This window comes from Bubalus kerabau, chromosome 15 (assembly GCF_029407905.1).
Source record: "Bubalus kerabau isolate K-KA32 ecotype Philippines breed swamp buffalo chromosome 15, PCC_UOA_SB_1v2, whole genome shotgun sequence".
NCBI classification, from domain to species: domain Eukaryota; kingdom Metazoa; phylum Chordata; class Mammalia; order Artiodactyla; family Bovidae; genus Bubalus; species Bubalus kerabau.
The window spans coordinates 51,205,721-51,222,605 of record NC_073638.1 but is presented as its reverse complement, the minus strand read 5'-3'; the positions used below and the strand labels follow the sequence as shown (position 1 = coordinate 51,222,605).

Below are 16,885 nucleotides of genomic sequence, written 5' to 3'. Positions count from 1 at the left end.
GTGGTTTTGATTTGCATTTCTCTGATAATGAGTGATGTTGAGCATCTTTTCATGTGTTTGTTAGCCATCTGTATGTCTTCTTTGGAGAAATGTCTATTTAGTTCTTTGGCCCATTTTTTGATTGGGTCATTTATTTTTCTGGAATTGAGCTGTAGGTGTTGCTTGTATATTTTTGAGATTAGTTGTTTGTCATTTGCTTCATTTGCTATTATTTTCTCCCATTCTGAAGGCTGTCTTTTCACCTTGCTTATAGTTTCCTTTGTTGTGCAGAAGCTTTTAAGTTTAATTAGGTCCCATTTGTTTATTTTTGCTTTTATTTCCAATATTGTGGGAGGTGGGTCATAGAGGATCCTGCTGTGATGTATGTCGGAGAGTGTTTTGCCTATGTTCTCCTCTAGGAGTTTTATAGTTTCTGGTCTTACGTTGAGATCGTTAATCCATTTTGAGTTTATTTTTGTGTATGGTGTTAGAAAGTGCTCTAGTTTTATTCTTTTACAAGTGGTTGACCAGTTTTTCCAGCACCACTTGTTAAAGAGATTGTCTTTAGTCCATTGTATATTCTTGCCTCTTTTGTCAAAGATAAGTTGTCCATATGTGCATGGATTTATCTCTGGGCTTTCTATTTTGTTCCATTGATCTATATTTCTATCTTTGTGCCAGTACCATACTGTCTTGATGACTGTGGCTTTGCAGTAGAGCCTGAAGTCAGGCAGGTTGATTCCTCCAGTTCCATTCTTCTTTCTCAAGATAGCTTTGGCTATTCGAGGTTTTTTGTATTTCCATACAAATTGTGAAATTATTTGTTCAAGCTCTGTGAAGAATACCGTTGGTAGCTTGATAGGGATTGCATTGAATCTATAAATTGCTTTGGGTAGTACACTCATTTTCACTATATTGATTCTTCCAATCCATGAACATGGTATATTTCTCCATCTATTAGTGTCCTCTTTGATTTCTTTTACCAGTGTTTTATAGTTTCTATATATAGGTCTTTAGTTTCTTTAGGTAGATATATTCCTAAGTATTTTATTCTTTTCATTGCAATAGTGAATGGAATTGTTTCCTTAATTTCTCTTTCTGTTTTCTCATTATTAGTGTATAGGAATGCAAGGGATTTCTGTGTGTTGATTTTATATCCTGAAACTTTACTACATTCATTTATTAGCTTTAGTAATTTTCTGGTGGAGTCTTTAGGGTTTTCTATGTAGAGGATCATGTCATCTGCAAACAGTGAGAGTTTTACTTCTTTTCCAATTTGGATGCCTTTTATTTCTTTTTCTGCTCTGATTGCTGTGGCCAAAACTTCCAAAACTATGTTGAATAGTAATGGTGAAAGTGGGCACCCTTGTCTTGTTCCTGACTTTGGAGGTAATGCTTTCAATTTTTCACCATTGAGGATAATGTTTGCTGTGGGTTTGTCATATATAGCTTTTATTATGTTGAGGTATGTTCCTTCTATTCCTGCTTTCTGGAGAGTTTTTATCCTAAATGGATGTTGAATTTTGTCAAAGGCTTTCTCTGCATCTATTGAGATTATCATATGGTTTTTATTTTTCAATTTGTTAATGTGGTGTATTACATTGATTGATTTGTGGATAATGAAGAATCCTTGCATCCCTGGGATAAAGCCCATTTGGTCATGGTGTATGATCTTTCTAATGTGTTGTTGGATTCTGATTGCTAGAATTTTGTTAAGGATTTTTGCATCTATGTTCATCAGTGATATTGGCCTGTAGTTTTCTTTTTTTGTGGCATTTTTGTCAGGTTTTGGTATTAGGGTGATGGTGGCCTCATAGAATGAGTTTGGAAGTTTATCTTCCTCTGCAATTTTCTGGAAGAGTTTGAGCAGGATAAGTGTTAGCTCTTCTCTAAATTTTTGGTAGACTTCAGCTGTGAAGCTGTCTGGATCTGGGCTTTTGTTTGCTGGAAGATTTCTGATTACAGTTTCAATTTCCATGCTTGTGATGGGTCTGTTAAGATTTTCTATTTCTTCCCGGTCCAGTTTTGGAAAGTTTTACTTTCCTAAGAATTTGTCCATTTCTTCCCCATTGTCCATTTTATTGGCATATAATTGCTGATAGTAGTCTCTTATGATCCTTTGTATTTCTGTGTTGTCTGTTGTGATCTCTCCATTTTCATTTCTAATTTTATTGATTTGATTTTTCTCCCTTTGTTTCTTGATGAGTCTGGCTAATGGTTTGTCAATTTTATTTATCCTTTCAAAGAACCAGCTTTTGGCTTTGTTGATTTTTGCTATGGTCTCTTTTGTTTCTTTTGCATTTATTTCTGCCCTAATTTTTAAGATTTCTTTCCTTCTACTAACCCTGGGGTTCTTCATTTCTTCCTTTTCTAGTTGCTTTAGGTGTAGAGTTAGGTTATTTATTTGACTTTTTTCTTGTTTCTTGAGGTATGCCTGTATTGCTATGAAATTTCCCCTTAGGACTGCTTTTACAGTGTCCTACAGGTTTTGGGTTGTTGTGTTTTCATTTTCATTTGTTTCTGTGCAAATTTTGATTTCTTTTTTGATTTATTCTGTGTTTTGTTGGTTATTCAGCAGCGTGTTGTTCAGCCTCCATATGTTGGAATTTTTAATATTTTATCTCCTGTAATTGAGATCTAATCTTACTGCATTGTGGTCAGAAAAGATGCTTGAAATGATTTCTATTTTTTTTTTAAATCTATATATATTTTTTATTTTTTTAAATTTTATTTTATTTTTAAACTTTACATAACTGTATTAGTTTTGCCAAATATCAAAATGAATCCGCCACAGGTATACATGTGTTCCCCATCCTGAACCCTCCTCCCTCCTCCCTCCCCATTCCATCCCTCTGGGTCGTCCCAGTGCACCAGCCCCAAGCATCCAGTATCGTGCATCGAACCTGGACTGGCAACTCGTTTCATACATGATATTTTACAAGTTTCAATGCCATTCTCCCAAATCTTCCCACCCTCTCCCTCTCTCACAGAGTCCATAAGACTGTTCTATACATCAGTGTCTCTTTTGCTGTCTCGTACACAGGGTTATTCTTACCATCTTTCTAAATTCCATATATATGTGTTAGTATACTGTATTGTTGTTTTTCTTTCTGGCTTACTTCACTCTGTATATATTTTTGAATTTACCAAGGCTAGATTTATGGCCCAGGATGTGATCTATCCTAACAAATTATTTTTCTTTTTTTTCTTTTTTTAAATTTTATTTTATTTTTAAACTTTACAATACTGTATTGGTTTTGCCAAATATCAAAATGAATCCACCACAGGTATACATGTGTTCCCCATCCTGAACCCTCCTCCCTCCCCATACCATCCCTCTGGGTCGTCCCAGTGCACCAGCCCCAAGCATCCAGTATTGTGCATCGAACCTGGCCTGGCGACTCGTTCCATATATGATTTTATACGTATTTCAATGCCATTCTCCCAAATCATCCCACCCTCTCCCTCTCCCACAGAGTCCAAAAAACTGTTCTATACATCAGTGTCTCTTTTGCTGTCTCGTGTACAGGGTTATTGTTACCATCTTTCTAAATTCCATATATATGCATTAGTATACTGTATTGGTGCTTTTCTTTCTGGCTTACTTAACTCTGTATAGTAGGCTCCAGTTTCATCCACCTCATTAGAACTGATTCAAATGTATTCTTTTTAATGGCTGAGTAATACTCCATTGTGTATATGTACCACAGCTTTCTTATCCATTCATCTGTTGATGAACATCTAGGTTGCTTCCATGTCCTGGCTATTATAAACAGTGCTGCGATAAATATTTTTTTATATTTTTATGGAAAATATTTATTTACACAATAAATAAAATCTATTTACCACAAAGAAAGGCAAAGCCAAAAAATGCTCAAACTACCACACAATTGCACTCATCTCACATGCTAGAAACATAATGCTCAAAATTCTCCAAGCCAGGCTTCAACAGTATGTGAACAGAGAACTTCCAGATATTCAAGCTAGATTTAGAAAAGGCAGAGGAACCAGAGATCAAATTGCCAGCCTCTGCTGGATCATCAAAAAAGCAAGAGAGTTCCAGAAAAATGTCTACTTCTGCTTTACTGACTATACCAAAGCCTTTGACTGTGTGGTTCACAACAAACTGTGGAAAATTCTGAAAGAGATGGGAATATCAGACCACTTGACCTGCCTCCTGAGAAATCTGTATGCAGGTCAAGAAGCAAGACTTAAAACTGAACATGGAACAACAGACTGGTTCCAAATTGGGAAAGCAGTACCTCAAGGCTGTATATTGTCACCCTGATTATTTAACTTATTTGCAGAGTACACCATGCAAAATGCTGGACTGGATGAAGCACAAGTTGGAATAAAGATTGTGGGAGAAATATCAAAAACCTCAGATACGCAGATGACACCACCCTTATGCAGAAAGCAAAGTTCTTAGAATTGTATCAGACTAAATTAAGGATTTTAAAAATCAATTCCAATTTCTTATATAACTTTATTTTTACCCTAAACCCCATTATGGATGGATGATTCAGGGAGAAAAAATTGAAGGAAATGACATTTTGCATAACTGGGTTTGAGTATAATTTTTTTACTTGTTATACAAGGAAATATTTAAGAGTATTTAGAGTTTTACTGTCAGAAGACTAAGTAAATGAAAAGGCAACTCACTCCAGTACTCTTACCTGGAAAATCCCATGGACAGAGAAGCCTGGTAGACTACAGTCCATGGGATGGCAAAGAGTCGGACAAGACTGAGCGACTTCACTTTCGACTTTCAACATTTAAAAGGTGACTTACTATATGTGGTAGGATGGGCTCCCTGCTTCTCCAGCATATGATAATTCAGCATCTTGACCTGTATTTAATTATCAAGATATTATTGAATAAAATTTTTTTATTTATTAAAAAAAAAAAAAAAAAAAGCCTCAGTGGGTACCAGGCAGTCAAGGAGAACAGAGAAAAGCTGGGTCTGTGTATTTGGCTTTCTGCAGAGAAGCAAAGAGCAGTGATTTCTTGAGCTGAGGTTGGTACCTTTTACAAGTGAGGCACAACTGCAGAAGTCCTTTGGCTTTTCCAAGAACTTGCTCCTGTTACTCTTCCTGCCTTGTTACCCTTCCCATGGGCCTTTCAGTATACAACAGAATACTGTTTTTAAAAGGTAAGTTTTTTGTGTGTCAGGAATTATGCAGGATATTAAGTTGATTATCTCATTATATTCTTATAATTAACACATGAGGAGCTATTATCATTATTTCCATTTCTAAGAAGAGGCTGAAGTTTAGATTGTGCAGCACATCCAAAGTCTAGAAATTACTGGTTCAGATCCATCTCTACCCTTTATTCTAAGTCCAGAGCCCAGGTTCTTAAATTATTAATACTTGTGTCAAATAACACTTTAATAACTATAATGATGCCTCTTCCCTTAACTATTCCCCAATCTTTATTGTTTCCATGCAGACTTGTAGACTAAAAATGTGATGATAGTGTATTTTATTTCCATCCTGAGTATGGGTAATAGAAAAGAAAGATATTTGTGTGAAGGAGAAACAAGGTGTTGGCTTTGAAATAAGAGGGATATTCAGTTATTGGACTTAACACATCCTCATACCACATTCACCAGGGTATCTTTCCTCTTATCCTGAGATAACCCTTTCACTATGAAAGGGCTCAATCATGACTATAGTTGACAAGGAATTAAATACTATAATTAAGCTCATATCCTGAATCTAATAGGTCTGGGTATTGTCATGGATGGTGGTCCCTAGGATGGAGGAGAAGCGCACATACAGGTAGTATTTTTCTTCTTTATCTTTATACAGTATCGAATGATGGATTATAAAGAAACTAGGGATTACCGGTAGTTGGTCTTAATCTATAGTAGAACTAACAGGTCATATGTAGAGAAACACCTTACTGTGGGATTTCGGAGGATATTGGCTAGAAAGTTCAATTAAGTACAGATTAAAAGCCCTGTATGTCCATACACACACTTTGCTTCACATAATGTAAATGGACTTTTGGCAAATGCCAAAGAATTATCCTGCATAATGTCAAAGAATTATCCTGTGACAAAATTTTCTTGTTCATGGCCATCAGTGACACCAAGGCTGAGGGAAATAACATTTTTCTTTATTTTTTCAAAGCCCAAGGTGTGATCAGGAGATAAAGTAAGCTTCTAACTCCGATTTTATAGTATAGTTTCATCAACTCCTAATACAAGTTAGCAGATAAATTACATTTGGCATTAAAATTATGTTCATAGAACACAATATTTCCCCAATAAACAGATTTGCTTTTGGCACTGAACTCCAGGACCCTTGATAAGGAGATGGGAAATAACCACCTTTCAACCAAAATAATGAAAAAGAAATATTCCCAATCAAACCTTAGGCTTAGGCATAATATCCTGAGGAAATAGAAATTTGTACCTGGCTTGGGGGGTGGGCTAAGCTAAACTTTAGAAAGTTTCTGGTATTTTAAGTTTTTTTTTTTTTTTATATGAGGCTTGAATTTTAGTTCTGGCTTAATTATTGACTTCTTTATACATTCAAATACAAAGATGATTAATTATATGTTAAGTTGGCTTCGTCATGATAAGTTGCTTCAGTTGTGTCTGACTCTGTGCAATCTTATGGACTGTAGCCCACCAGGCTCCTCTATCCATGGGATTCTCCATGCAAGAATACTAGAGTGGGTTTCCATTCCCTTCTCCAGGGGATCTTTGCCATCCAGGGATTGAACCCCCGACTTACGTCTCCTGCATTGGCAGGCAGGGTTTTTTTTTTTTTTTTTTTTTTTTTTACCACTACCACCACCTGGGAAGCCCTAGCTTTTGAATTTTTGTAGTGGGTTGGAAATTGAAGGATAAATGAGCATGTTAGATTTAAAGCTTGAAATATCAACTAAAGGACATACCATAAGTGAGTGAGATTGCTTCATTCCATTTGTTATCACAAAATATAGGTTTGAAATAGCCATCACATGATGAAACCTCTATGATCAATAAAGTTCATACATTTCATTTTGATAACTTATACATAAGAATTATCCAAGGATATCTAAAGTTTTATCAAGGTTTGCATCTACCACTGGGAATATATTTATTCTTATCACCTTTACTCAGTTTTATATCCCACCTTTTTCAAGTGAATAATCCCAGTGTTACCTTCTTGCTTCTGTCATTTTACTTCAGTTTGGCTGCTGTGCTTCATGTATGCCATTTCAGAGCCTCCAAAATGGAATCTCCTAATATCATTCTGTCTCTTCCTCCTCACTCACAGTCAACTTTTTTTATGAGGATATGTGAGATATTGCATTTCCATTTGTCTGTTTAAATGGGAGAATGATCTGGCTTGAGGACTTCCACACCCTTCTAAAACAGTTTACAAATTCTGTTTGTAAAGGTCTGGAAAAATTAGAATGATTGATCTGAGACTTGGAATGGGACTCTACTACCCACAGGAGTTATACTTTTACCTTCCAGAAACCATGCAAAACACTCTATCCAAAGAGAAACCAGAAGTCTTTTACCAAAAAAGTCAAAGATATAAATGATCCTCCTTCTGTTCTCTGTATGCTTGCATCTGTTGTGCTTAATTTTATGAAGTCAAATAGTAAAAGGAATATTGTACAAAAATTCAAGCCCCTGATTTCCTCTTTCAAACAGTTCAGGTATTCTCATTTCTGGAAATCCATGGTCAAACAGAATATATTCTAGTGTTCCTCTTATCCCCAAAACTCTGGTAAGACTTGGTTATATGGGTCTTATTTCATTGGCTTCCCTGGTCAGAGCCTTTTCCTGCCATCATTAAATATCTGTATGTCTCATACATGCAGAACACTCACTTGGATTGAGCCCCTGTCTTTAGAATGTGGAGAAGTCTCTCTCGAATTTGTTTAGTGCGAACAGCATAGACAACTGGATTGAGGATAGGTGGGATGAGGAGGTAAAAGTTGGCCAAAAGGATATGAATATGGGGAGGGACATGATAGCCAAAGCGGTGAGTGAGAGAGGATACAGCAATGGGTATGTAAAAGACAAGGATAGCACAAATATGAGAACTGCATGTACCTAGGGTTTTAAGCCTAGCCTCAGGGGTGGCCAACCCCTTTACCGTTCTAAAAATCATCGCATAGGAGGCAGTGATGGCTAATGAATCCAGGATCAATACCAGGAAGCCAATTCCCATTCCGTATAAGTTGTTGACTGTGGTGTCACCACAAGCCAAGGTGACCACAGCCATGTGCTCACAGTAGGAGTGGGTAATGATTTGGGTCCGGTAAAGGGGCAGCCTCAGTCGAATCATTATAGGCAGGGGTCCAATGTAGAGTACTCCACGGAGCAGAGCAGCCAAGCCCAAATGTCTCACTGCTGTATGGGTGAGCACTGAGGTATGGCGTAGTGGGTTACAGATGGCCACGTAGCGATCAAAAGCCATGGCAAGGAAGATGCCTGACTCAACAGTGGCAAAGCAATGGATAAAGAACATCTGGGCCAAGCAAGCATCCAGGTCAATGTGGTGGGCATCAAACCAGAAGATGGCTAGTAGTTTGGGCATGGTAGAGGTTGACAGGACTAAGTCAATGACAGCCAACATGCACAGAAAGAAGTACATGGGCTGGTGCAGGCTGTGCTCCAACTTTATCACTGCCAAGATGGTCACATTCCCCATCACAGCCACCAGGTACATGGAGCTGAAGGGGATGGAGAGCCAGATGTGCAGAGATTCCAACCCTGGGATGCCAGTTAGCCAGAAAGAAGTAGGTACCAAGCAGGCATTATTAGACAGGAACATGTTTGAAACTGTAGAGTATCTAAGGGACAGGAGCTCTTAGTTTTAGATATTTACTCCTATGACAGATATGCCTCTGGAAACTGTAGGCTACTGGAATCTTATTTCCATTCTGGGTCACTGGTGCAACCTACAATAAAGAAGAATTTTGAGAACCTACTTGAAAATTGACATTATGTATTTTACAAAAGACTATGCCTGAAAACACCCACCAGTATATCTAGAAGCAGGTATGCTCATGACTTCTACTGCTAAACGCTCTTCCATTTCCTTTAGGAAATTGTTCGCCCAAACAAAATTACTGGGTCAAAGGAGATGAACAATTTTAGGGACTTCTACACTGGAAAATATAAAGTTTAATGTGCAGTAATTAAATGTAAATCCATGTAGTAATGTTTGGCCTAATGCCTGCATATGCTTCTCTTCACTGTATACAGAATAACATCAATAACACTGGCTAGCTATTTGAAATTCCCTATTTTATAATGAAAATTTGGAAAAATGTACTCAAAAGTAAAGCAGTGTTTATGTATTACTGAAATATGATGTAAACATTTGTGAGGGGTAGATTAAAGAATGATAGATTAGAAGATGGTAGATTAAAGTATGAGATAATTTTATTAAAATATGTTTTATATAGGAGCAATCTTGGATATAAACATTATTTTAATTTTCTTTTTGTGTATGGGTATTTTCTGCTTTTGAAAAATAGCTTTAAAAATCTTACAGAATTATATTAGTGAGAAACAATTCCCTTTTCTTTAATGGCTTAATAATTAGATTCAACAATCTGACCAAACCATTGCTTCTTTAAAAGATACCTGGCATACGACCCAATGTTTCAAAGGAAAATATTTCATTTAAGGTTGCCCAGATTTCATGGTTAGAGAGATGAACAACAGCTAGAGTAAACCTTCTTAAGGAAAATTAAGGACAAACTCTATTAACCCTTCTGAGAATCTGGGTATCATCTATAATTTGAGATAGGTAAAAGATGAGATATGTCTTTTTATGAGTAAATCTCACTGGACATTTACCCATTATCTGATCATCATGATTAAAAAAAAAAAACCTGACAGAAAACAGTCAAGATGACCCTTTTTACTGACCACATCCTTCTTGGTGTTTATTCTTTGAAGAGACAGGATGATCAGCATTAAACGACTGTCCACCATTTGTAACAGCTTGTCCATGTCTTGCTCTTCTGGCCCTCAGGTACCTCTTAAGAATAGCAATGGCTTCTATCATGTCACATCCTCAGGGTTCAGAACTTGAGGGCACAGGGTCTAATTTGGGTCTTGTCCTGTCATGGGCTTGCTCTCCTCATGGTTCCCATTCAGTTCAATTCAGTTCAGTCGCTCATTCATGTCCAACTCTTTGTGACCCCATGAACCGCAGCATGCCAGGCCTCCCTCTCTATCACCAACTCCCAGAATCCACCCAAACCCAAGTCCACTGAGTCGGTGATGCCATCCAACCATCTCATCCTCTGTCGTCCCCTTCTCCTCCTGCCCTTAATCTTTCCCAGCATCAGGGTCTTTTCAAATGAGGCAGCTCTTTGCATCAGGTGGCCAAAGTATTGGAGTTTCAGCTTCAACATCAGTCTCAACAGGTCAGACTTCCGCACTTGTGTCATGGTATCATGGTGACTTTCTTCACACAACTACAATTTCTGAGACATCTCACCACCACCCAGGCATTAAGTTCCATCCCAGAACATTCCTCCTCTACAAAGCCTTCTTTGACTACCTACTCATGCACTCATATAGAGACATCTCTGAGTTCTTACCACTCCCATCACCTCAAGTCCATGCACATTTTAAACTATTCATGTCTAAAATATAAGTAGCAGTTACATTTCCATAGCAAATTGAGCATAAGAAATGCCTCTGTGTAACCTCATGGATTCTACATTCAGGCTCCAATGCACAATTTTTTTTTTTTTAACACTCAGTGTCTGATCCAGAAGTAAGTAAGCTCATGAAAACCAAAAAGTGGTTCACAAGTGTTGTTTTGTATCAACTCTGACTTCAGCAGTTGTGTGAATTGAGTACTTGAATATGCCAATAAGTGATAACACAGGTGAAGTTACTTCCTCAGGGATCTTGATGTCTCAGTATACCCATTTTTCATAAGATTATCAATGGCAATGGAGAAGGGAATGGCAACCCACTCCAGTATTCTTGCCTGGGAAATCCCATGAACAGAGTAGCCTGGTGGGTGGCAGTACTTGGGGTCTCAGAGAATCAGACATGACTGAGCGATAAAACAACAGCAATCAATGGCAAAGGGTAAGTAGAAAGGATGAAAAAGGGTGAGACTCTTGGCACCTGGCAACAGTTTCTTTCTCCATATTCTTACTGTTCACTATACAGCAGAGAGTAGAGTAGACATTTATATCTTGCAAACCGGAATAGTTTCCTTTGTTTCACTGTCATGTGGGGCATCTGTGAACATTCCTCAAGTCCAGGAATTGTAGAAGAGATAGGGATTTATAAGGACCCGTGGTCAGTATACAATTTCATCTAACAAAAGGGACAATATCTGGAGGTATTCTCTAAAGATATTGTGCTAGGCTCCTTTCTGCTTAGGGTCAGACACGACTGAGCGACTTCACTTTCACTTTTCACTTTCATGCATTGGAGAAGGAAATGGCAACCCACTCCAGTGTTCTTGACTGGAGAATCCCAGGGACAGGGGAGCCTGTTGGGCTGCTGTCTATGGGGTTGCACAGAGTCTGACACGACTGAAGTGACTTAGCAGCTAATAACTCAAAGTCAGGGCAGTCAAAATATCTCATCATAAAAGAAACGGGAATCTGGGTTTAAGTCCATCCCACGAACACTAACTTTGATTTGTGCCAGACCCAGTTTAGTCAATAAAATTGTAACTGAGTTTTAGGCTAGGACCAATATGAACATATGTATAAAAATAAAATCCACCAAGTTGATAATTGGCATTGTAAGTGGCGGTCTGAACTAGGTGTGGCACTTAAATTGTGTCACTTTATCTAGAACATTCCAGAGAAACCGTTTTTGTATTAGTCCACATAAGGACATCTTTACCTGGATACCAGAGATGTGCCTGAAAGTCATGGAGGAGGCATCCTGATGGTGGGTCCAAAACTCCTGAGAGAGATGTTTTGTTGTGGTGAGATAAATGTGGACTAGAGGCAAGACAGTTGAGTTAGCATTGTAACAAAAACTATTTCTGGCTCTGTGACTTAGAATGGCCAACAGGCAGTATAATCGCTCTGCCTTTGTTTTCTATTTTGTGAAATGAAGGGAGTAATAGCTACCTTAAGTTGCATTATGTATTAAAATGAACTGTTTATAAAAGAGTGTGTGCACACAAAGGAGGTGAACTATTACAGAGGCCAGCCATCCTAACAGGCACTGTATTCCCTCCTTACCTGCTCCTCTCCCCTATTCTTTGCCCTGTTGCAGTGAGCACTGCGGCTTCCCTGGTGGCTCAGATGGTGAAGAATCTGCCTGCAAAACAGGAGACCTGGGTTCAACCCCTGGGTCAGGAGGATCCCCTGGAGAAGGGAATGGCAACCCATTCCAGTATTCTTGCTGCCTCCTCCTGGACAGAGGAGCCTGGTGGGCTGCAGTCCATGGGGTCACAGAGTTAGACACAACTGAGTGACTAACACACACACACTAGAGAACATTGACACAGTGCTATTTTCTTGTGACCTTGATAATTTCATATCCTTCTTTCCCAGTTGTATAAATAGCCTTTTAAACATGGATAAAAAGTAAAGAGACCTGTGGGTGGTGTAAAGATACAGTTTGGAAAGAAGATTGCCAGACTATGGAGCAGAATACAAGAGGTCCAATCAGGATGAAATAGTTCAATCGTTTCTCTCATGTACTAGGGGAGTACTAGGGAATAAAGCTTTCTACCTTGAGGTTTAACCTTTTCCTTGATTTATAACCCAGTCCAATTTATACTCAACTTATTTCTCCTACTTCTGACTAGAACTGTAAAGAAAGTAAGCCCTGGATGGACCAAAGACAAATGCAGCCTTTGAAAACTGGAGTCGGATTCTAATGACTTTGTCTTCATCTTTGGAATGTACTTACCCATTTGGGTGATGTCCATAGAGCTCTCGGCTCTGTTCATTACAGTAGTCACCTCTTGTCTGGATGATTGGATGAGTTTAGTTCACAGTCAAAGGGAGGCCATGGCCTTACCTCTTTGACTTTTTTCTTCTGTGTCCCCTCTTTATTCAGGTATTGGAAATAGCCAGTTTCTTCCAAGGGTTGCATAGAGAAACCTGGGGCCTTCCTTCTGGGTTTTGAGTTACCCACCCTCCACGGGAAAAGTCTTCACTCCTTACTCTACTCTGCCTCCCAGGACTAGATTATAAAACTTATTCCTACTCTCCTCATGGGGCTGTTGACTAGCCCCAAGTGTCTGACTATCCTTCAAGGCTTGGGGTATTCAAGGACTCTAAAAGTGACACTGGGAGAGAATTCACAGGAGAAGGGAGTGGGGAACCACGTACATCAGATAATAAGTGTCCCTATTGGTTATACTAGTAAGTTTTTAAATACTACAAGCAAAGGTTAAGATGGAGGCTATACAAATAAAACTGTGTGCTCAGTCGCTTCAGTGTCCAGTTATGTCTGACTCTTTGTAAACCTATGGACTGTAGCCTGCCAGGCTCCTCTGTCCATGGGATTCTCCAGGTGGGAATACTGGAGTGGATTGCCATATCCTCAAAGGAAGAGGAAGGCTAGTTTCATTTTTTCCACTAAGTGTCACAGATGTATTGGACAATATTTGTCATTTTTTCTGCTCATTCTTAGAATCCCAGAAGGAAAATTATCAACCACCATGCAGGCATCATAAATCCTGTTGTCTCCTTGTTTTCCAAAAGTGGTTGTCCAGTTTGGGTTTAACCCAGCATTGAGTTCATTTGCTAAATTGCCTTACAGTTATTTAAGAACTATTCTTTATATAGATGAGAACAAAAATGCAATATTTTCATTTTATTTCTACAGAATGAACACTAATATTTGAACAATTTGTGTCCAGCATATTCATTTTGAACAATTTCTGTCCAATTTCTTCTGGGTTTTCCTGGTGGCTCAGATGGTAAAGAATCTGCCTGCAATGCAGGAGATCCCTGGGTCGGGAAGATACCCTGGAGAAAGGAATGGCGGGCCACTCCAGAATTCTTGCCTGGAGAATCCCATGGATTGAGAAGCCTGGTGGGCTATGGTCCACTGGGTCGCAAAGAGACCAATTTCTGCTACCATATACTTAAAGTGCTTGATGTGCTTAATATGCTTAAAGTGCAGAGAGTTAAGCCAGAAAAATCTGAAGATGTTCCTACAGGAAGTCAGACATATGTTATACACAAAGAGGTACTTTGACAATCATCATTAGTGATTCATAATATTTCATCTTGATTAGAGAACCCTCCTTGAGATTTCTTAATTATTCATACAATGCTCTCTCTCTTCTGTATCCATATAAGCTATGCCTTAACTCTTAGTTTTTAAAATTTTATTTATTTTTGGCTTTTCTCAGTTGCAGTGAGTAGGGGTTACTCGTGTGCAGACTTCTCATTGTGGTGGCTTCTCTTGTAGCGCACAGGCTGTAGGAATGCGGGCTTCAGTAGTTGCAGCTCGTGAGCTCAATAGTATTGATAGTTGTGGTGCTTGGGACAGGTTGCTCCATGGCACGTGGGTTTCTCTCAGTCCAGGGATCTAATCCGTGTCTCCTGCAGTGGCAGGCAGACTCTACCAATAAGCCACCAGGGAAGCCCCTGCTTTAACTCTTAATCACCCTCGTCATTGGGGTGGTCAGTTTGGTAAAGACGAGAAAGAGAAAAATAAGACACTCACATGCCATTTTGAAAGTTTGTGAGACACTGATTACTCTAAATGTTAACAAAATGATTGTGATTGCTTTTATCATAAAGCTCTAGACAATCTTTCATCTCTGGGAAACATCTGTTTTATCACACATTAAGATTCCCTATTGTAGATTATTACTCTTTCCCTGGTACAGACTCAGGTTAAAGGAATTGTTAGCATCTTAGGCAAAACTGGAAGGATATAGAGATGTAGGATTCAGGAGTTAGGTCTGATTTTAAAGCTCCTTCCCCTCCCCCACCAGGTTTATTGACCTATAATTGGCATTTAGGGTCTACAATGTGTATGTGTGGGGGGAAGGCAGGAATTCTGGGGAGTACTCATTGTGAAAATAGCAGCCTCCAGGAGGGCTTGCATCACTAAGATCTGACTCCTACCCAAGAGCCTTCAGGCGCCAGTGCTGGGATGCCTGAGGCCAAACAACCAGCACAGTCCCACCTATCAGCAGAAAGGCTCTCTAAAGTCTTCCTGAGCCCATGAAAGTGAAGTTGCTCAGTCGTGTCCAACTCTTTGCGACCCCGTGGACTGTAGCCTACCAGGCTTCTCCCTCCATGGGATTCTCCAGGGAAGAATATTGGAGTGGGTTGCCATTTCCTGCTCCAGGGGAATCTTCCCAACCCAGGGATTGAACCCCGGTCTCCCGCATTGCAGGCAGATGCTTTAACCTCTGAGCCACCAGGGAAAGTATCTTACTAAATACATCCTGACAGGGACCTGCCCACCAAAGGGACAAGACCCCAGCTCCACCCATATACATGTATGCTGTCTACAAGAGACCCACTTCAGTTCTAGGGCCACATACATACTGGAAGTGAGGGGATGGAAAAATGTATTCCATGTAAATGAAAATAAAAAGACAGCTGAAGTAGCAATACTCAGACAAAACAGGCTTTAAAATAAAGAATGTAACGAGACAAAGAAAAACAGTTTTAAGTATTTGCCTTATATAGAGTTGCTCCTATGTTCTGTGCATATATACTAACAGACATAAAGGGAGAATTAGTAATGCAATAGTGGGGGACTTTAACAATACTTCACTTTGGTGAAGGGGGAGTTCAGTGTAATTAAGCACTCATTTTACAAAAGGTTTTCTGCTGGCCACAAGGAGCTGATGTCATCATGAAGGGATTTAGTGATTTTCTAGATGAGGAGATGCAAGGATTAGAATCATGGAATTGGTTCCTGAAAATATCTAAGTAAAGGCCTGTTCCATTAGCTTCTCTAGGGCAGAAAGTGCCCACTCTACCCTGAACAGTACAGGGTTCAATCTCCATAGAGGCAGATTGTAAATGCCCTTGGTGTTTGATTGCTGGCAATGCTCTTGGCAAGGCCAATTTGTAGTTGACAGGGCCCCCTTGTGGTTATAGATTTGACCATACTTCGGGAGGCATTTCATGACCATTTCCCATGTTTCTGTGAAGGCTCATTCCTATCTCTGGAGAAGGTTTTGCTGATAGTCCAGAAATAGCACATTGAGTGGCCTAAGTCTTAATAGTCAAAGATCTCTAGACACCTGTCTTCTAGTTATGATCCAGGAAATATTCCCTCTAGTTTCATCTTCCCATATCTAGGGTTCAGATCAGATCAGATCAGTCGCTCAGTCGTGTCCGACTCTTTGCGACCCCATGAATCGCAGCACGCCAGGCCTCCCTGTCCATCACCAACTCCCGGAGTTCACTCAGACTCATGTCCATCGAGTCAGTGATGCCATCCAGCCATCTCATCCTCTGTCGTCCCGTTCTCCTCCTGCCCCCAATCCCTCCGAGCATCAGAGTCTTTTTCAATGAGTCAACTCTTCGCATGAGGTGGCCAAAGTACTGGAGTTTCAGCTTTAGCATCATTCCTTCCAAAAGAAATCCCAGGGCTGATCTCCTTTAGAATGGACTGGTTGGATCTCCTTGCAGTCCAAGGGACTCTCAAGAGTCTTCTCCAACACCACAGTTCAAAAGCATCAATTCTTCGGCGCTCAGCCTTCTTCACAGTCCAACTCTCACATCCATACATGACCACAGGAAAAACCATAGCCTTGACCAGACAAACCTTTGTTGGCAAAGTAATGTCTCTGCTTTTCAATATGCTACCTAGGTTGGTCATAACTTTCCTTCCAAGGAGTAAGCGTCTTTTAATTTCATGGCTGCAGTCACCATCTGCAGTGATTTTGGAGCCCCCCAAAATAAAGTCTGACACTGTTTCCACTGTTTCCCCATCTATTTCCCATGAAGTGATGGG

At 39.5% G+C, this 16,885-nt stretch overlaps 1 protein-coding gene across 1 annotated transcript; it reads right to left on the bottom strand.

Annotated features, from left to right (window-relative positions):
* Nucleotides 1-7,814: 7,814 nt before the first annotated feature.
* LOC129628610 (olfactory receptor 52M1-like) lies at nt 7,815-8,768 on the bottom strand. The gene has a single exon (XM_055548074.1). The coding sequence runs from the start codon at nt 8,766-8,768 to the stop codon at nt 7,815-7,817; it is 954 nt and encodes a 317-aa protein (XP_055404049.1).
* Between the last annotated feature and the right edge of the window lie 8,117 nt (nt 8,769-16,885).

Coding starts and splice junctions, on each gene's coding strand:
- LOC129628610 (XM_055548074.1), bottom strand. CDS start 8,768: ATGTTCCTGTCTAATAATGCCTGCTTGGTACCTACTTCTTTCTGGCTA.